Source organism: Drosophila simulans, chromosome X, assembly GCF_016746395.2.
Source record: "Drosophila simulans strain w501 chromosome X, Prin_Dsim_3.1, whole genome shotgun sequence".
In the NCBI taxonomy this organism is placed as follows: domain Eukaryota; kingdom Metazoa; phylum Arthropoda; class Insecta; order Diptera; family Drosophilidae; genus Drosophila; species Drosophila simulans.
The window spans coordinates 2,305,016-2,327,645 of NC_052525.2; the positions used below are offsets into that span (position 1 = coordinate 2,305,016).

At 43.7% G+C, this 22,630-nt stretch overlaps 1 protein-coding gene across 20 annotated transcripts in view; it reads right to left on the reverse strand.

Moving 5' to 3' along the window:
- The window catches only part of LOC6724963 (basement membrane-specific heparan sulfate proteoglycan core protein), an 80,488-nt gene extending 64,185 nt beyond the window's left edge, over window positions 1–16,303 (reverse strand). For 15 of the 20 annotated variants that reach the window (XM_016173059.2, XM_016173062.2, XM_016173060.2 and 12 more), the window contains exons 1-2: window positions 16,199–16,302; window positions 15,258–15,550 (exon numbers count right to left, since the gene is read on the reverse strand). In XM_016173059.2, coding sequence (XP_016037869.1) covers window positions 15,258–15,413 — 156 coding nt within the window. In that variant the 5' untranslated portion in view covers window positions 15,414–15,550; window positions 16,199–16,302. Of the gene's footprint in view, window positions 1–15,257; window positions 15,551–16,198 lie in introns of all 20 variants that reach the window. The other 5 variants (XM_039296548.2, XM_039296553.2, XM_039296555.2 and 2 more) reach the window with 1 other exon arrangement.
- Window positions 16,304–22,630: the final 6,327 nt, after the last annotated feature.

Sequence of the window (22,630 nt, forward strand, 5' to 3'; positions counted from 1 at the left end):
ACGCTAACCACATACCAATAATGGACGGAGATATTACTTTATGGGACGAGTACGGTTACATGGGACATACAACGAACGTTACATCGTACGAGACTTACGCAGACGAGACGAAACACGCAATGGACTTCTTCGTGAAGGAGCACATGAGACGGGTACTTGAAACGGACTTGGAACGAATAGAGACTCTTCTGGACACACTAAAGGTACGTCACCGACATGCCCGTAGTCTTAATTTCATAGGGACTGCTTTAAAAGCAATAGCGGGGACACCTGACTCTGACGACTGGGACCAGGTGAGGCTTAGACAGGGACAGCTAACGGACTCGGTAAATGGACAGATAGAAATAAACGACAAAATACAATTGCAATTAAACACACTGACCTCATCCATGAATTCTATTTTAAAATCGGACAACTTAGACACAGAACATTTGTACGAGACAATTTTGGCAAAAAACCGTGTTGTAATTCAAGAGCTTGAAAATTTAATACTTGCAATCACCCTTTCCAAATTAAACGTAATAAGTCCAATAATCCTGAATGACGTTGACGTAAAGGAGATTGAAAGTAAACATCCCACAAACGTTAGCGTGTCAGATATTTTAGAGGTAGCTAGCATAAAAACTTTTCAAAATCGAGACCTATTGTACTTTTTAATAAAATTTCCGAAGCCTTTGTTAACTTGTAGAAAAATAAGAATATTCCCAGTACAGCATGAAAATAGAATCTTAGATTTCGAGGACGGTAGCACGGTCGCGGATTGCGGTACGGAAACCTTCGCGGTCAAGGACTGCAATGTATCAGCGGGCACCACCTTCTGCAGGAGATCGAAAGCGCCAACTTGCGCACAACAACTCATCTCTGGCATGGTCGCCCATTGCAACACCCAGCCTGGACACTTGGACCCAGTCACCATGATCGACGAGGGAATGCTCATCACCAACGATGTAACGATAAATATCACCGACGAAAAGGGAATAAGCCGGATGATATCAGGAACTTACCTGGTATCATATACCGAAAAAATTAAAATAAACGGCACCCTTTACGTCAACAATATCGGAACATCAAAGAAGAAAGCCGCAGTTTCAGCCATGGCCCAAGTAAACGTTCTGAGGCATCTAGAGCGCCTTAGTCTGTCATCAATTCACGGAATGAGCGTTAAAAATCTGCAGCACATCAACCACCTCCAATCCCGACTGCCATCAGGCAACACCTGGATCTTTTGCTCTGTCTCCTCCACAGCCTCAATAACCCTGGTCATCATCTTTCTTATCTACCGTCTGAAAGCCAAACGTCAACAACCATCTAAGACCATTGAATCCGGGGACGACTTCATCTTAAGACAAGGAGGAGTTAACACGAGCAAGTCAGAGGGGTGCGACGACCCGCCGAAATGCCATCCAAGACCGGATGGACCAACAATAACATCGGCGACGCTGAGCCAGCCCAGTAACGCATTTCGCTTTAGCGAAAGCGATGTGCAAGGGTCAGCGTAATGCGAGGCGGGCATGTGCGCGCTGGGTGACCGTCGAAGGCACGGAACTCCAGACGGCACGAGGCGCTGACTAAGCGCTCTGCTGGGACCGCTGCCTCCAACCGAAGACTTGGCGGCCTGAATAAATTTGATTTGCATTTAGTTCGTAAGATACCAAAATTCAGAGCAGTTGGCTCTAATAAAAAGAACCATTCAATACAAACGTATTTGGTTTAATTTATATAGTTTTGTTGCTTTGGATTCTGACTTTTATTCTCCACAGATTTTCATTTTCAGCTCTCACGGACCGAGTAACTTGGGGCATTTATTTAGTGTGTTGGCTGTTACGATTGTTGCTAACTTTTATGACCCATGTTCGCGGCACTTTCGTGGCTCCTTAGCAAACGGTTCGTTCTTATTTCGTATTTCAATGTTTTTATGGCCTCTTGTTTTGCCATTCGCGCATATTTTGTAATAATCTGAAACTGAGTAATAACCCCTTGTGCTTTTTTGGGTATCGCATTTTATGGCACCACGTGTGCGCGGCACTCTTATCCATCACATTTTTATAGTGATCTGTTCGGCTAAAGACATGCCACATTCTCATTTCATTAAATCTATTTCATTTGACAGCCCAATGGGAATTGCTTCTACATACATACATGCATACATACATACATGCATATGTACATCCACATATTGTGTCTTCAATTTGCTTACACATGTTCTTCATCTATTTTCAGATGATGAAATGGTGACCCCGCATGGAAAAAGTTCCAAATAGTTTGTTTGATCGTTTGTTGGGTCGCCTTTTGATTGTCGTTTATTTATTCAAATAAAATGAAATGGGAATTGGAATTGCTTTATTGCTACACTCGCCGAAAAACTTCGTTCCCCTTCTCACGCTTATCGTTTAAGTTTAAAGTCCCAATGGCCTCAATTTTCCGCCTGCGTGTGCGTGTGCGTAAATTCTTTTTGCTTAATACTCTTTTCTTGCTTTTGTAGCTGATTATGAAAGCCGAAGGCGATTCGTACATATCGTCCATATGTATATTCTCACGAAAGTGCGTGGATCCAGATCCCTCCATTCGGATCGGTCGCATTCGTTTTGAGGAAGTGAATTCCGATTTCAATGACTTGAACTTCTATAAAAAGCATTTACGCAATTTGTTCTTCAGCTGTTCAGCTCAGGCTGCTGAATCCATTTGTTGCTATTGTTGATATTGTTGCTGCTGGACTGCTCGGTGCGTTTTATTACACACATTTTGGTTTTGCCTTATTTATAGGCGACCGTTAGCTGATAACAAGCACTTGGCTACAGCGATACTGCGATACGGCGATGCCACAAACAAGCAGTAGTAAAAGGCGCACAACCTCTGATTGCTGATTGCGATTATTGAATGAATATTAATTAATGCCAATCAATTTTGCAGCGACACACTGACAAAAAGCAATTGCTGAGCTAAAGGAAACACACTTTCACTTTCACTGCGCTTTTGGGTCAGTTTTCCCGCACTTTTCGCCACTTTTTTTCGCCCAGTGCCGTCGAGATCTTTAGCAGGTTAATGAGGCCTAAGCCAAGTATTGCCGCCCTGCTTAACCCTTTTTTGGCCACAGCTCGAGCTTCTGTGCGGCAAAAGCACGGCGCTTGTCGACTGAAACCCGAGCTCAATTAGAAAAGGCAAGTTCAGAGACTAGCTGCCATACACATCACCATCTCCATCTGGAGCAGCATCCCCATCTGCGGGCCCACTCCCATTCCCACTGCCAGCCCGAATTTGTTGCCCGGGTAAAATACTCTGGCTTCCTCTTGGCGTGTTGTTGGAGTGCTTCTGCTACAATTTCATTTGACCGACAACAAAAACATCGGGACAGACAGTGAGTATCAGTTAAAGTTTCGTGTCGGCAGGAACATTGCTGTGGCCACGTGTGTATTCAGTTTTAATTTATCTAAACTTTTGCAAGTTTCAACTGACTGCCGTCTCCGCCAGCCGCCGTTCAACCCCCCGACCGCAATTTGCAATCTGACCTTTTAACCCCTTGGCACACGGACCTCGCCGCAAAAGCGGGAAAACCAGACGAGGCGACCTTGTAACCACAGCAACAGCATGGATCACTAAAAACGGGGAATCCCTGCAAAACGGATGCCGCATTCGCAATTCACAGATTGCAGCGCATCCCGAAATTTATCATCATTCGATTTGATGGCCTTTAAATGTTACTAAACACTTGATTACTGTGATTACAATCGGTATAATAAGGTAGTAAACATTTATTTCGGCAATTTTGAAGTTATTTGCGAGAGTCGATAGTAAAGCGATGGATGCAACAGGTGTTTTGAGGTTGCACGTTGCAGTACGAAACAAAAAAGGAGTTAGAGGATTAACTGAAAATATTCCGCAGATACTTCGAATGCTTGCGAACATAATAAGTACATAATAAATCATTTTATGTTATTAATATTTAGATGCAAATATCTGTGGCCTAGGAAAAGCATATATATACATATATAACATTTACCGAAGATAAGAATACGAATATAGGGGAATTTATTATTCATCACGAAGACAGCCCAAGGAGGTGTCCGTCCATTATTATCGGTAGCTTATCTCCTGCTCTGGAGCCACAAAAGGTGACTGACTGCACGACTGACACAACAGCTGGCCGGCTGCAACTGCACTTGGCCACATTTCACGATAACAATAATCTAAACATCAGCGATTGGCGAGATGCATTTATGCAAACTCCAGGCGACCGATTCGCGAATCTGTGTCACTAGCTTCGGGGGAAAAGGGGGTGTAACCCACTAGGGTATATTGTGGTCTAAGTAATTTTTTTTTTTTTTTTTTGGGAAATACAAAACCAGAATACCCTCCCATTCAAATTCAGAATCGCATCGAGTCACTCATATGTAAGTGCAAAAAATTCAAATGAGCGGATGATGTCATAGGCTCGGCGAGCAGAACCTAACTTTTTTGCCACATAAATCAGATTGCCAGTGGCGCAAAGTGCACTGTGCAGCAATCATTATCATCGGGCCTCGACATCCCAGAGACCCCGGAGAGGCCATTAATCAAAGTTCGGCCATCAAGATGTTAACATCGAAATTACAGAGTCATAAAAACCGAAGAGCCGAACAAACGGCGACTTTTGGGGCCTTTTTGGAGAGCGGCTGAGCCGAGCCACCCAATTGAGTATACAGCTCCAACTGCATCCTAACCTCCAACCTACTCCTCGTCCTCCATTGCAGCATCTTGGTGGGCGATGCAAATCGCAAATGGCTGAGCCGCCGGCGGGTGACGCGGCCTGATGATGTTGTATACGGTATACGGATAAAAAAAAGCTAAACGGCCTATGGCAAACTGTTCAAAATCGAAATTAATACATCGCCAAATGCATTTAGATGCACATATTTTTTTCACGTGTACGTCATCCGTACGAAAGCTGAACCACCAGCGAATTCTGCACCGCCGAGTGGGGCAAGATTCAGTCGGCATGGAGCGTGTTTAATTGCGTGCAATTTGTTTTAGACACTCCGCGGCTACCTAAGCCAGACACTTGCCACAGTGAGGACTCGTACATGTGCAACGGATAAACGCAAGGGTGGTCCATGTTATTCGAACAACCAAGCATGGGATAATTTTCAGTCTAGCTTAAGCGCTGCAGCATCGTAACATTTTAGTTTCAGTCCTCCAACTCGAGGTCCCACTGTGGCCGGCGAGCTCTGTCTATGTGGGCCAGGCTATATGTTACAGCCACTCACAATGGGCAGACGGTCGTATGAAAATTTTCGGTTTTGCATTACAGCAACTCATTAGGCACGCACAGACGCCAAGAGACGAGTGACGAACGACAAAGGGGCGGCGTTGGTGACGAAGGCGCCTCGTTGTAGGTCAGCTCGGCGGCGACTGCACTGCACAGAACAAAAAACAGACTAACTTGGTGAATTTTGGGAACTTTGTATAACAGCAATCCTATAACATCTGAATATTAAGCTCATATTGAACCTTTTTTTCTTTCTGTGTTCCTTGCAATTGCGTCGCCTGGTGTGCTTCACAGTTCAGTCGCTTTTTGCTGGTTTTTCAACTTGATTTTCCTTTATTTTGTTTGGGTTTTCAGCTTTTTTAGCTGAATGCTTTTTGTGCCTCAACTTGAAACTTAATTACCTGAGCGAGTGTGTGTGTGTGTGCGAATGGCATGGAGGCGGGCGTTCGGCACTACGCATAGTCCGCAGATTGTTTAATAGCCACATCACTCTTTACTTTATTATATTTCCATTTCAATTTCGTGTTACCAACTTCCTTATGGGCCGAGTCGCCAGCACGTGTACCATAAGTGCTCAAGTAAGCATATTTATGATGACTCAAATGTTGGGGAACCTAACTCGGTTGCGAGAAACGAGACTTGGAATTAGCTTCCAAGAATCCTGGCGCATAATAGAAAAATTCAGAAAGAGGAGAAGAATTGTATCAAGTACATTTAACGAAATTAGCAACTATTCAATGCTCTTTACACCTACTATTTGCTACCTCGAGCCAGTGTTGTTAATGATGCAAAAATCCAAATTTTTTTCGGTGCAATGAAAATCGCTTTAAAGGAGTTTGGACCACGATGACTGCCTCTGCGATGCCGGGGCCATATCTATAAATTAAATATTGACGTAGCCGGCAGTTAACTTATCGTGCCGGCGGACTTATCGTTACCCGCTGACGATACCGACCTCGGATTGGGCTTATCAACATACCCAGATATTACCTCATCACCGGCTAATCGTAAAAACCGAGGCGAAGAATCAATCAAATGGCCCAAAAAAAAACATTTTTGCGGCCAAGCATTTTTCTACCAATTCTCCTGGCTCTCCAGGCTCTGTTTTTTTTTTTTTTTAGATTTTTTTCATACCTATGTTTAGATTATATTTTTCATTTTCATACTCTTTCTTCAGACACTGCCGTATGCAAAAGGCGTCGCGGAATGAGCAGAGGAACTGTCTTGGAAGCGGCATAAATTATCCGGCTTAGGCCACTCCAATCTAAGTTTGAAGACTGTCTGCCGGGTTGTCTTTTTTTTTTTTTTTTTTGCCTCATTTTTGTTCATTTTTGATTCGTTTCTTATTTTTTTAGCTTTTCGTCTGGGCTCAGCGATTGCGACGTGTTTGGCGCACCAAGTGGGCGCGGCCAATATGCAAAGCACGTTTCCCGATCCAATCCGATCCCCGCCGATGGGCCTAAATGCTCCTGCTCCCGATGCCCAAAAAACAGCGAAGCCACAGGCTTCACTCTGCATTTGGGGGATCATAATGACACTAATGTGGATCAGATTAGAGTGATTTTTATTTAATGCATAACATGACTTGTGGCAAGTACACAATGTATGATAAACCGGCTATACTCTCAACAATTAGATTCTGGCTAGCATGCCGGCTGAGTTTTAAAGATTCTCCACAATGTCGCAGTGCGTAAGCACTCAACGTAAACTAACCTCAAAAAACGCCAGGAAGAATATCGGGAGTGGAGAACGGGTGGCATTATGTGGAGGTGGGTGGACTAGAGACTAGAGATGGAGGAGATGACCTCAAGTGCGGCACCCAGAACAAAAGCCCGCCAGCTGCAACAAAGGTAGCCAGCCTCCTGCAGCCTCGTGCTCTCCCGCTCGCACCGCGCTCTGCCGTCTCGCTTGCTCCCGGCCGCTGCAGTTGTTGTCATCAAGTGCAACGTCATCCTGCTTATTAAGGGTATTACAATGCGAGAGGGAAGAATACGAAATAAAGAGTGCAACCCCAGACAAGTAAACGTAATTACAGACTCTGTTACTTTTACTGAAAATCAGCTAAGATTTTACACTGGCAAAAACGATGGGCAGCTAGCATGGGAAATAACTTTAGATGCAGCTTCACAACTTCGTTTCTAGCAAACCCTTGATTCTACTTAAAAGGAATTTCCGCTTTATTTTATCCTTCCAGGAGCACCCCCCAGTTTCTCGCAGTGCTCATTCTCGGCTGTAGACCTCCTTCTCATTGTCACACACAAGAAGATATATGTATGTACGTATGTAGTAGTGTGGCGGCGGGGTCTTGAGAGGGGACAACCTCTTGACTTGCGGCTTGTTGATTTCTTCTCTCTTCCTCGGCGGGCAGATGAAGGGACTCTACTTCGAGGGGGGGTGACTGTGACTGTGTGTGCGGACTCGACGCGCATTGCTGCACATTTTCCGCGGCAGCAAAACAGAAAAGTTATTTCTTCTATGATTCCAACACTTGAACTGCATTAGCGTAAGCTGCACCTACATGGGCATAGCCCCCAAAGACATCTATCTATCCATCATAACTGGGACTCGCGCTGAACAACAGCCTCAGTCCTCCTCGCACATCAATGGCTGTCAAACTGTCGCCGGTGGAGAGGGTCGAAGGTGTGGCGGGCGGGGTTCTCAAACAATTGAGGGCCCTGTCACTGGGAAGGCCGCTCGCACAATGTGCCATCCTGGGCCCATTAACATCAGGCATTTGGCAGGTTCTATGACCCAGAGAAAAACAATTTGCCCGTCTTCAAAAGCAACAAGTTATGGCGAAATACATAATACACATGTGCTTTTCATGCACATTTCTGAGAAAATGAGGTAGTTGCCTCAAACAAATGGGATTGACTGTAAACTGGGGGTTAGATGTCAGCAAGTGACTGGTGATTAGCATTTACGCTATAAGCCTTACTTTTTACCGGCTATTACTAGTTCACATCATCGGTCGACAGTTCATTTAGCAGTGAATCTTGCAGTTGGCCAACTTATCGACGAACTGCCCATCTCGGTGACCAAATGTTTGTGGGATGTCAGCTTGGAACTTCAAGGTCAAGTGGCTGCTGTGGCTTTTTTTACTGTTTCAGCCCAAAAAAATAGAAATCGTTGCCGTCTGAAGTTCATACTTGTTTTTTGTTTTCTTTGGGTCTATTTCTATGTTTTTTTTTTGGCTCTTTTGGCGGCACGTTTCATTTCAATAAGAGCAACACGCACACACACACAGAAACAGGAAATAAATCAAGTTTGGCTTTTGGTCAAGAGTCAACGTTGTTGTTGCCCGGCGACAGCGACAAATATTTGTCTTTTGACAGCTAATGGGTCTCATTTGGAGATCGCCAGAAATCGCTGGATCGATTCGGGGTATACGCATGTATAGGGGTTTCAAGGGGCGGCTCCCCAGCGTCAAGCAGTCTGTTTGGCTCGTCGCCTTAAGATCTCTCGATCCGAATCGAATCGAATGGAATCCAATCGAATGGAAATAGATTTCGGCTTGCAAATTCGTCGAGATCGTCACATACATACATACCTGTTAAAGAGGCAGCGCGAAGGCGGTTTCTTTTAATTGAATTATTAATGCATAAATCAATAATAGCGAAAAACGATGGGGGAACTCGTTTTTTGTTTCGAAACAAAGGGTTTGTGGTGCACAAATGCGATGTGTCATTCAGACCAAAATGCGCTAAAATGTAATTGAATCTAAGGTGTATAAATTTTGCCTTTTCTAGCAGTGATATCATTCATTCACAAGCAACTCGAGTTGCGATCCCTCGTTATCAGTTGCCCAAAATCGGACGAACTTTCGCCTACTTTTTGGCCAGCACATTGCCGAAATACGATTTGTGTTGCCTGGGAAATGATAACTACATCAGCTGATCACCTACCTAGACACTCAACACGCTTCGCAGAAGCTAATGAACTTGCGCTATGAAAGCGCTGATCTGGCCAAAAAAGCATGGGACGCCTTTTTGCTGGCCACGGAAAACTGAATTGGATCGGATCGCATTGGATCGCATCGGCTTGGATCGTAGAAAAAAGCGCATATGTGGTCGATGGGCAGACGAAACAGTATAACTTGGAATATTTGTGCTCTTAGTCAGACATAATGCCTCGATATTGGAGCCGAAAAAAGGTCTTGCTAATGGCTAATGAATGATAAGGCAACTAGTTCTGGCCACAAATAAAATAATCATAAACTGTGGCAGCTTCTGCGGCCGGAGCGAGCGAGAAACCAGAACCAGTTTGCTTATAGCGGAGTGACGATCTCACACGAATTTGGTCATGCAAATGTCAGCGGCATATGCATTAAATTAAGATTCATCAGCGCACGAGTGCCGCCAGTTTGACAGCCACTACACATGCAGTACATACATGTGTATATAGTGACACGCATACATACATACATATGCCCGTCCGATCCGATCCCTTATTAACCTGGTCCCACTATCAGTCAGTTGACACCTTATCAACTTGCCAAGAACTGGGAACTGAGCATCGGAAACTATGCCACCTATGTACATACACATACATACATATGTATGCAGCCGCTATATCTTATCTGGCCGGTCTGGGGTTTCTTCCAGATACTCGGGGCTTACACAGCCGACTTTGTGTGGGTAACATTTTCTTTAATTGACTGCTCCGTTCGCCGCTTTTGGCGGCAATTAGCTGAAAACCCCGCGCCTTTGTTCCACGATGGAGTATCAATGGAGAAGCTGACACGCCGAAAAATAAACATATAAATATTATTAGTTGGCACCTCATCGAAGTGCGAACACGCTTTAATCGATCTCATTCGGCAAATAAATCTTTAAAATCGATAAAATCGATTTCATTCATCTGCAATCTTTCAATGTTTTAATTTTGCTAAAGATTGCTAGTAAATTGTTAACATGTTCTTCGACATATGTAGATATTCCATCGATCTCTTTTAGTCTGATGCTTTAATCTATAATTTTGTTAATTACCGTAATGTACTTTACTTAATTGCTATCTGCGCATGATTAATCAATGCTCTGGCATAGCATTTTATTTATTTATGTCAAATCTGTTATTAATTAAGTAGCTTATCGCTGTTATTTTGTTTGCCCAACTTCGATAGTCGTCTATGGCTGGCTGAAGCCATCAGAAACGTATCCAAAGCGACTGAGATTCAAATGAATCCCGATATCGAACCGAATCGAGTTGAAAATCAAAGTGTTTGCGGGCTTATTAAAGCATAAATATATGCAAGTCGCGTAAGGCAATGGCAAATTAACGAATTTGCATAATTATGCATCGTTTTTTGGCTTGTTTGATTGCTGCTCTTATGCTTTGTTTACTAATTAATTGGCGCGGACTTCGGCGCAGTTTGGCAGCCACTGGGGGCGATTCGGAATTGATTGTTAAATTTATTTCGCCATTTGGGCCCGAGCAGCAATTAATACAAATTGAAATGATGTGGATTTCCATTGAAATGGGAGCCTCCTTTTTATTTATCTTCGTTTTCCCTCGACTTCGTCATGCTCCGAATCATGACGACGATGATGCAACTCCATTGGCATCAAAATTGGGGAGACGCCACATGGATACATACATATATATATGGATATATCTCTCGATCGCTGTGAGGCATTTTTTAATTTCCCCCGAAATAAAAAAGCGTTTAAGATTCATGGAGACGATTGCCGCCGCACAGCAGCTGATGTCACCCGCATCGTCGATATTTTCATATTTTCATGTTTCAATTCATCTTCATGTTTCATTTTCCACAGCCCATCCCCGATTCCCAATTTCCGGCGCACTGATTATGATTAACGATTAGGACGGACGCAAAGTAGTCGCCATCTCGATCGATCTGTAATTGGCAGTCAATTCCGCCAATTGAAAAATCGCCCCAAACATTTCGGCCAATTAAACTCAGCCCATCTGAATTCGGCTCGGCATTCAAAAAAAAGTTTCACCCATTAATTCGCCGCCTTGCGGTTTAAACCCGTTTTGTACCATCTTCGAGAATGTGTATCTGATTTTGACTATCAATCAGAGACTTGCAAATGACATAAGATTAATCGAACTCGAAGATCCGATAATTAGAGTCTCGATATATTTAAAGAGATACATATTTATATTATTATTCTAATAGAATGTTCCTATATCTTTCTTGCACTGTACTTAAAAGTCATTTGCATCCTTTCCCCTATTTCGATCTATTTGTATAACCATTCAGCTTGACGTGTTATCTATATCTAAATCAAAACCGATAAATCTTAGAATCTCTATGGCTTAAATCGACTTTATCGATGGGCCCTGCGATGCCTTGAATTTCGAATGAGACCTACCCAAAAAAGCCGATTATTGCCTTGCATACTAAGTTTCGCGATGGGATCATCAGCTTCGATTCTTTGCGATAGTATTCTAATATTCTAAGCTCTATAATCGCTTTTTCGCTTGAAATGGAAAATTTAAATGCAGTTTTCAAACACATTTTATGGCATCATGTGTGCGAACAATGTGTCTTTACTTTTCGTGCGTCTTATGTTCAGTGGGATTGGGATGATGACACGATCTACATATATATATATATCTAGATACATATATGTATGTCCACCCACACGACCTCCTGCATTTTGCAATAACTCAGAAGGCAAATTGCGACAGTTTAGGAATTTCCCCATCCTAGAAATGCTGTTAATGGGTGCTGGGATGAATTTTTTTGTATTTTCTCGCTGCTTTTTTCTATTTTCAAAATTTACGCAATGCAATAGTCAAACAATAATTGCTCATATGCCACATATATGTACATATATACATGGATGTATATATATATATAGTATACTTGTGCCCCCACAGACGCGCCATGCAAATATTAAATTACAATATTTGGTTGGGGACCGCGAAGTGAGAAATGAAAAGTCAGGCTGAGAAATTGGTTTACCCTACACTTCGGAGTTGTTTTTCAGTGTTTAGTCTATGAGGCAAATACCCCAGTGGGATCCCCTGTATTCGCATTTTTGTGGCTCGCAATATGGCGAAATATTCGAGGGTGGAATGAACTCTAAAGAACATCAGGTGTATCAGGTGTATCGCAAGAGAAAAGGTGTTGATTTTCAATTAGTAATCAATGTACTTCAGCGGCACATTCCATTTGCATTCGCACTAGATCACAAGTCGACTTATCTATAGGGTATTATAGGGCATAATTATAGGGTATTTGCCAATTTAGCCACTCCGAGTTCCCAACTTTAATGCTACGCCTCGAATCGAAAACTTTCGTCTCTGGTATCTTGTCGCCATCTATTTTTAAATGCTTGCCTCATAGCCTTGCCTCTCCCCATTGACTCCCAGATTCCACCAGCTCGTTCCTTACAGAAATGCATACGTCAGCCGGGGAAAATAGATTCCGGATCCGCAGAAATGAATCGCCCGGTCTGGGCATCTAAGGATCCCGACCAGGTCAAATGCGGCTGCCCCAGTGACTAATGGCAATGGAAGCCATCTGGCAATGCCAATTTGACAAAGCCAACACTCGGCGATATCGCCAATCAGCGTTTCAGATACAGTGCCACAAATATAGGAAGGGAAAAGCGAGCCAGACACTTCACTAGCACCTCGCACCTCGCACCTCGCACATCTCGCACAAACAGTTTTAAGTGTGCCAGTTGTCTCTGCCCCCGCGGCCCCGCCCCCTTATCGAGTACCCGCCCCTTGGTCAATGTCTGAACTTGAGCTCAAGTGGGCGGGGGGCGGTGGTGGGTGGGTATGCGTTAGGCAGCACACCAGCGTAATATTTAAACAAATGCTCGCATGACTCTTCCCGAGAAACTGCATGTGATCGCTGTGCGAATGTTTTCGGTACACAGGAAAATAGGATGAGCTATATATACAAATGTTACATATTTTCATCGCGAAATGAAACTTGATGGAAAGTATTAGTTAATATTCAAAACCGATTCGATCCCACCCCACCACCTATTCAACTTAAAGGCCATTTCCCAGTGATTCCATAAGGCCAGCAAAATAAGGCAGATACACAAACAGCCAAGCAGCCAAGCAGCCGGTCACATGTGTGATCGGTGGTACAACATCTTGTGTCCATATGTTGCACAAACAAACAATCGAAACAGAAACCGTGAAGCCACGGCAACAAGAAAACCAGAAAACTAAAGACCGAAAACTGAAAACCGAAAACAAGGAGAACGAACTGAACCGAAGGGAATGTGCCAACGAACGCATCTTCAGACCAATGAAAAACAAAGAAAACATAATCCCAAAAAGCTGAAAAAGAAACCAAAACGATACGGCCGGGTAAAAAAAAAATAGCTGCGAAATGATATTTTCTCATCTGTTGGCTGCCGTTTTGTGCTTTAATTTTTCGTCTTATTTGCTTTGCAGTTGTGTTGTTGATGATGCAAATATTTTGACAGTTTGTTTGACAGATATCGGGGCAAAGTGATGAGCGATATACAAGCGATGGGGGATCGGATACCCTTGTAAGCCGGAAAAGGGCCATCGAATGGGGACCCATCTGTCGATGTAAACACAGCAGCTCAATTCGGTTGCCAGGCGAATATCAGTTGAAGCAGCAGAAGTTGACATACGCTTCAGACTTTCGAGAAACGGTATTAATCTGTGGCAAGTTGCACAGTGGCCAAAAACAAGTAGCACTTGCCAGCCGGAATGATGACATAACGTATGGATAGGTGTTTATTGCTAGCATATGTGCTTCAGTCAAGTTCAGCTATCAATTTGAAACGGATAAAACCCAAGATAAACGATATCGAATGCCCCAAGGGGCCGTGTGCCACCTGATCGTATGCGCAATGTCCGATGACCGGCAATACGCATACGCCGGATGGGCAAAAGCGGAGGATGGAGCTATCGTGCTGCAGCAGTGACCTCGTTCGCAGTCCGATTTGCAGTGGTTCCTTCTTCGAAGTGTGGCTCCCATTCCCGTCCCACTCCCAGTCCCAGTCCCAGTCCCAGTCCCACCGATAAGCCCTGAGCAGGCGATATGGCCCCGTATGTATGTGTACATGTGTTTCGAATTTGGCCTCATTTACGCAACTTCCGATGTGATAAAAAGTGTGAGCGCTGCAGCAAAACAAATCGAATGGAAACGACACTCGACGAAATCGAGCCGAGTTGTCCAGAATTGTCCAGCAGGTACTGACGTCCGTTCACACATCCAACGAAATTCACAAACGTTCAGTGATTTTAAATGTTAATTAAAGAAATTATTTCATTGCAGGCAAACGTCTGTGGGCAACATGTCATTAACACGCTGATAACGCGCTATCATCGAGGCTCATTATGGTGGCAAACACACACACACACTCACATCCCTCCTTCAGACACAAAGATAGAATTTGGAACTGGAACAATCGACTCCTCATAATAATTGGCAAAGACGTCCGAACACAATCGCATCATTATTCAAAACGCCAGCAGCTGAACTCGATCCGAATTTGGAAAAAAGAAATTAATTCAGCGTCTGTTTTTCGAGAGAGCAGTGATAACCCGCAATGATGACCCCGGCCCAATGGACTCGGTGATCTATTTTTTTGGCCTCTGCTCAACTCGAAATCCGGTCCTTAACAGAGCGAACCGAAGCGCGGCTCACTTCCCAATTGGATGGCGAGTGGTGGAAAGGAAAACTATTTTCCAAACCACTTACTATAAATACATTTTTATGCTAATCACTGGGGGCGCTCGTTTTGTGTCTGTCCCCTCTCATCTATTGGGAAAACAATACTCGTATGTGTGTCATGCTAAATAGTTCAAGTTCGTCGCGGGCCCCAGTTGTGTCATCCGGAATAAGAGATCATTGGGTGGGTTACCGATCCCGACAATTGGATGTGGATCAGCTGATGGGCTGATGGTCATGTGAATGTTACCATTCAGCTGTTGGGATCATGTCACCGAATAGAACTAATCAAACGTTTGACTGCCGCATTCCTGGGCCTCAAATAGCAATCTAATATACAAGAGGGTCGAGCGTCCCCCGAAATGAACTCACCTTGGCATTGGTCAGCGGTGCGTGGCAGGCGGCGAGCACGAAGGTCACGGCAAGGAGGCGCAGGAGCAGCGACACACCCGCTTGACCCCGCCGCCCGCTTCTGATTCCGACCGAGGTCGCGATCGCGGACGCTTGGGATCCCGGCGATCCCATCATCTCTTTTCCGGGGAACGGCGGTTTTGGTTTCTTTTGGCAGCTATTTACGTTTGGTTTAGGTACTTTGTGAAGGCAGTTTCGGTTCGTTTTTTAGTTTGGCTTTAAACGGCTGGCAGGTTGTGGTTACGGCTATGGCACTGCACGGAGAAAAAAAGCCCCGACATTAATTCGCAATTGGGCAACAATTAAGCGTCAGACAGGGACAGACACTTGGGCCCAGACTGAGATAGATATAGAGAGCATCCTGATATTATGTTTCTGGGGATTTTTTTCTCCGCGCACGGAAAAGGGGGAAACAAATCGGTGATTTGACATCAGCAAAAAAGTGTTGGCTTTGGTGAAACCAAATCCGAATAAAAAAACCCGAAACCGTTATGTTTCAGAAGTTTCCTCGAAAAATCTGAACGATCCCCTTTGATCATCTGTTCGCTCCTGGCCGAGCCGATGTTTGTTTCCCCTCTTTCTGTTCGCTTTTCCGCCATTTCGCTTTATTTTCTTGTTTCATTCTTTATTCTTTAGTTTCGTTTCACACGCGATGGACACTATTCGTATTCGTTGCGAATGTGGATTCCTTTTTGGGATCACACTAGTTAATTAATTTAAAAAAAAAAAGGAGCAGGGCTTGGGTTTTTTGTTTAAACGTTGAACCGATATCACCAGGATATCTTGTCGGGGATTTTGAAAATTTCGGCACTTCGAGGATATGTGAGAGCACTCAACAAAAAAAAAGCAAACGCTCCCCACAAGAGAGTCAGAGTCACACAGAAAACAAAGGGACAGCACACCGTGGAATGTGCGACCGCCTGGAACGATGGCGCGCAACCTAATGTCTAAGAACCGTTGCTGCGATTCCCATCGCTGCCTCTGCTCTGCCGGCGTCGCCCGAAGACGCACGAAGGCCGAAAGCGCGACGGAGCCGAAGCGATTTGCGTGCTCTTGTTATTGTTTAACGGCGCTTAATGGCCATTGCAAGCCTGTTGCGTCGATGCACCGCACTCTCTCTCTGCCTTACCCTCTCCCTCTCGCTCACATGCGTGGGTGTCCGCTTACGCAGAGTTAGCCGCGCCTGCTCTCTCTCCTCTCGCTCTCCCTGACCATCCTTATTCGCGGAGCGTAGTCGCGATTTAGTCACTGGGCTAAAGCAGCACTTAAGGCCGTAAAAATGGGGAAAAAAGTAACTGTTATATTGCATAGTAAGCCCCTCGAATTTTCACTCAACACCCGCCCCTGTGGCTCTCGCTCTCTGGGTCAACTGATAAACAAGTGAAAACCGTTGCTCCTTGCTCTCTTTTCACCTTTCGTTGTTGCTGCGGCAGCCGGTTTGCAAATTATCCCACTCACTCCCACGAAAAGCGGCGCTCTCCTCGCACATTTGTTTTCTGGAAGTTCTTTGAATTTTACACTCGAAAAAAGGGGAGTTCAATAAAATGCTTTTTATGGCATTTAATAACAAAAAAGTTGCAAAAGTATACACTTTGCATTTGAATAATCCCCAAGATGCAATTCGCGTAGGAAAACCAAACATTTTTAAAACACGAACTTTATAGCCTTTACTCTCTGTTCATCCGAATATTTGCGTTTTATGAGCAATTAATTCTTGGCGCATCCAACACATATGTACATACATATGAGCAAAACATCTTAAATGTGCAGTCATCGGTCTAAAATTGAAGCAAAGCAGCATTTAAATATTCAACACAATACAAGTTTGGCAGGACATCCATGTGGTGTTAGCATTTAAGGCTCGGCGGCTTTGGCGGTTCAGTTGGTTGTCAACTAGCCATAGGTCATGGGCTACAGCGGCCACAATCCGTGACCTTCAGCCCCATTAGCCCCCCACCCGTCACCCCCAAAAAGGCGGCTTCCCATTGGCGCCTGACCCAATGACATCCGAAAATGACGCATGCGTGAGGATGAATTACCGGACTTGGATGCCGACGCCCCACATGGAGGACCAATGGACACGTTGCGATTTTTTAGGGCCCCATCTCCTGGAATAATTTGCCCATTCCGCAGGTTCCTTTCCCTGTTCCTCCCCTTTTTTGCCTTTGGTAATTCCCAATGTGAAATATTTAAATAGTGGACCCTCGCAAGTGGCCACAGCTTCCGTTCGCAGATAAGAAAAGGCACTAAAAATACACGCAGAAAATTGTTGAATACGCCGTTGACAATAATGGCAATGGTCTGGATACACTTGGAGAAATTAGTTTAGATAGGCACATAAATATGTGCTTAATATCAAGCTTTATAAATAAGAGATATGATAACATTAAATATTTGAGTAAAATTGTGCACGATTTAATTTCAATGTTTTATGGGTCGGAGTGTGATTCTTACAAATAATTTCTTCAATTCAAAAGCAATGACATCTGTTCGACTTTCGAAGCACTTGTTTTTTCGACTGCTCAAATCATTTAATATTTAGACATGTGTGCACTCCCGAGCATTTCATTCAATTTGGGGAGTCAAAAGTTATCACATCAAAATTGGAGCAAATGCTGAAACAATTAGAATTATCAACCTAAGTCCGTAACCTATAAAGGTTATCGACGGTGAGAAAAAATCCCAAAAAAACTATTTTTAATTTGCCGAACTCACCACAGTCGTCGCGTGGTGAGTACACAATTCTGTTAGCCACATTTGCAATGGAAAGCTAGCTACAGTTTGAGAGCCATTGCACAAAAGCTTTTAGCCAAGTCAGCAAAAAAGCTTTCCCAAAGCGTTTGCCAGCAAAAGTATAATTTTTCTAAACACGAAGAGTCAACTATAGGTGCAAAAAAAAAAAAGAAATAAAATACGATTAGGAAATAACAAGCTATTTTTGATTAAACACACATTAATAGATTATGAAATAGCTGACTCCCAGGATCTCAACAACTTTTCAGAAAAAATATTGTGTTCATTCGTAAAGAACGATGGTCTAGTCAGTCAGTCATATGTGGCCACAAGGACAATCCAGAAAATGACTGTTTTTCAAGAGCTTAATAATAGACTGAAGGATCATTTTCCGTTTATCCCTTCGACAAGAATGAAGATATCCCTGTCCCATTTACATTCCGCCCTCGTTTTTGCACTCACTTTTACATTTTCCGAGCACATTTTTGGTTTCCGTTACCGACTTTTACGCTAAATACTCGCCTGCCCCATTTTCTGGCCCAGTCACGTGTTTCGCAATGGCAACTTGTTGGCTTTTGCATACGCAAAGGGCTGCGTAGAATGTGGTAGTGAATTAGTGAACTAGGAGGACATTTTGTAATTGAAAACTAATTGTTGCCGCGAATGATTTCAAGCCACACAGCTGCGTTCTATTTTTATACACGGTATAAAAAGCCTTTACGAATGTTTAATTATATTCTATGGTAGAACAGAAGAACAGCTTATTGGAGTAAAGTTTGCAGATATTACCCATACGCCCAGTGTTACAGGTCAAGTTGTGTTCAACATGGCGTATGAGCGATATTCCAAGGATTCCTTGGTTCGAAGGAAGAACGCTGCCTAACATCTAGTGACTGGTAAATGATTGCTTGCAGAATTACGTATGGATAAAAACTATGAAACCATAAGTGTGTATATAGTTTACTTTTTTTTGTTTCTTGCCAGTGGGGCGCTCCCACCTGCAGCTGACATATGTACAGCCCAAGTTCTAGGGCAGTGCGAAGCTATCTTTGCCAATCAACAAGCTGCCCCAATCGCAAAATCGACAGACGTGCATATGTATATGCGTTTGAATCGAATTTCAAGGAAATGTCGGTTACGCGAAAACCCCACGAACAGTTTTCCCCCGGAAAGCCCAACAAGTGGCCGGGGTAACAAGTTGAAAACTGCAGTTTGCATAAGGAGGAGCCAACCTTCGGTGTTAGAGAAGTGGAAAGCAGCTGGGAGGCAGCATCCCACTCCCATATTTTGGACCCCATTGTTGTGCAATTGCCGGCCAGTCTGCGTGTGTGTGTCCTGCTGCGGAAAAGGTCTCACCGGGCTCGTCTGCTGAGCTGAGTTGCCAACCAACCAAGGCAGTTGCTGCTAATTGTTTGGCCGGCTTTCACTCAGTTTTTGGCAAGCCCTTTTGGCCGGAGCTTTTAGCTTAATTGAGCCAGCCGCTCATCAATACGCATCTGAACGTACTTTGTGGCATTGAAATTTAATTTCGGTTTCAATTCGCATTTCGCATTTCACATTAATTAAATTGACCTCCTTCTGTGCGAATTTGGGGGCGGGGCCACAAGACTGCCAAAAGGTCGGCGGCGAAAGTTAAAAGCCAACGGGAGGATTTGCAGATAACACAAGTAGTCAGTTTGTATGGGGGGTTGGGTCTATTCGACAATTGAACGTCGTCTGGAAATGATTTCGGCTCCTCTCCGATGAGGAAATTCATGGTCAACGCGCCACTTGCCACCTGACTTGAGGTGGACCTCACCTAAGCCCGATCCCTGATCCCTGCTCGTTCGAACTCCCGATCTAATAATAAACCATGCTAGACGTCGGATTTGCCATCAAAGGCAGCACTACTTAATTAATTAATTAATTTATCTGCCCGGCTTTGTTTTTGGTGGCCCCATCCGAATGGAAACATTGCCACTTTGGATTTACAAACGCATTGCCAATGAATTGGCTTCAATTAGTTTCCCAACTCCGAAGCGAGTTTCAAACGGGCGAGGAAAGATAAAAGATAGAACCGCTAGAGAACGAGATAAACAAAGCCAAACCAAAGAAGGCCGTTGCTCTTTTTTTCTGCTTTTTTATGTCTGATTGCTGCTGGCCGGGCTTAATCATTAATATTTTTGTTTTTGGGCCTGTTTTCGTTTCGTTTTAATATGTGCATGTGCTCTTCGCCGCCTAAATACAGATCTCCTATTTTTCGCCAAACGCCATTGTTTATGTTTATTTGCTGCTCAGTAATTAAAAGGCAATCAAAAGGCAAATAGATTCTTGCACCGGGCACCTGAGCCACGCCCACAGCACCACCTCCTTCTTTTATTGTTCAATCCACTGAAAAGATTCGGAGCTACTGAATCGCATGTGAAAATCAATTAAATAATGCTGCTTGTATGCAAAAAATAACCTTCAATTATATAACACCTTTTGATTATCTAGTTATATGTGCATATATTACCCACCGATTTTTCTCTGTGCATTCTGCGCGACTTGTCAACTTTGCTGGGGCCAACAGCGGTAATAAAACGCTGAGAAAAAAGCGCTGCTCTTGCTGCCTGCTAATAAATCTGGCTAAGATCTAAACAAAAGCAACGCAGCAGCCAACTGAAGCAACAGGGCAATAAAAAATTGATTTTTCACCCTGCCGGCGCTTCGTTTAAACAAATTCTGTTGCCAAACGCGGCACAACTGACAGTCATAAAAAAAATATATATATATATATATGAAGGGGAAAGACTTTCACGCAAAATCGAATCGCTTTGCACATACCCCTTGGTTGCTATTCACAAAAGTTGTTTGGAACACCAAGAATTCATGGCTTTGAAAACAAGTCCCAAAAAATAAACGAATAATATTAATTTCAAATCGAAATGCCTGCAAACTCAAGTGGCGACGTACCCCTTAAAAATGCCAAGTAATGGGTAATACAAAGAACTGAGCACTCGCCAAGCATAAAAATTGCAAAAAAGACCATGAACTGCTGAGATGCTCGACGGTGCGTTGAATATGATCGAATTTTCGGAAACTTAAATGTACAGATGGAACTGACAGATGTAAGAATAGATATCAAAATACATACATGATGTATGTATGATGTATGATGTATGCATGTATGAATTGAATTTTGTTAAATATTCGCGTTTGCCGAGACTATCAAGTAATTGCATTCAGTCGCCGTGTTTCGATCAATTAAAGACGTCAATGGCAAGCGGTGCACAGTGCAGCAAGTTTCCTTTTTCTTCTGCCATTCTCTAGTTGCAGGACGAGTTTTCCTTGCCCCGCCCCGCCTCGCCTTCAGCACTCAGTCAATTTAACGCTTCATTTGCACAAGTTTTTCTCCGTATTTTCGTTATTCCTTCCTTTTATTCCTCCCTTTCAAATGGACAAAAAGGAAAGCATTCAAGGCAAACAAAACGTGGAACAAGAGGGCAGGGAACCGAAATAGGGGCATTCTACCCACCCAGCCACCTACCACCTGCGGCACTCCTGCCCGGAAAATCCCCCTGAAAATTCCACTCGTACAGGTGACGACGAGTGGCACTTCAAAATGAAAATCTGCATAGAGCTCGGCCAAAGTTAGTCGAAATAATGCTACATTTTATGGCAGATCTTGAAAGTATATAGCAGTATATAGTATATATAGTATGCATATACATATTCAGTGTCTAATATAACAATTAATTTTTGCCAGTGTGCGATGAAGATGATAACTGCGTTGACAGGCCAGAGAAAGACAAGAGATTCTGATTATTATAATGCACGCAAGCGTTTTGCTCCATTCAAAATAACAACAACGTTACTTTAGTTTTCCAGTCGACTGGCGAGGGGCGGGGCGACGCAAGTGGGCGGATGTCATCAGCTGCGCTTTTGCCTTTTGTTTTTGTGCGCCACCCTCCCCCACTTCCCACCCACCTCCCACCACCCACCAGCCAACAGTACTTGCATTTTCTGCGTCTTGGCGGCGCGAATCCATCATCAAGATTGCAAAAATTACGCAAAATCGCACTAAATGTCAAATTAAGTTGCCTCATTTCGTTAAATTCTTAAAAATAGTTAGTAATACCCTATATTTTCATGTTCCGCTTTCCACCGCCCAAGATCGCGGCAATTTTCCTTTGACATTTTCGCATTTCCCCCGATGTTTATTTAATTTTTACGCTTCGTTCTTCTCATTTGCCTTAATTTATGCCTTCGCATACAGCGGAATTCAGGGGAACACAAGTTGCAGCGGCATACCGCCCACCACCCGCCCCCCCTTGAATACATATACTTAGTATTATATATATTCCATAATTTGATACTGTGTTGTTGCGGCGGCTTTGTGTCGGTTTGCATATTTTTTGCGGCTTTTGTTTTCGCTTCGAATTGGTTGCACATCACAAAAACCAATGGCAGTTGTCGGTTCCCTTTGTGCTTGCCACCTGTTGCCGGTGATGATGCATGCATCCTAGTTGCATCCTGACTGCATCCTTAATCTTTACTATTACTATGTTACCAGCTACTTTTCCTGTGCCTCCATTTGTGGCAGCACTGCGGACGGGCTGCTGTTGCACATTTGAATTTAA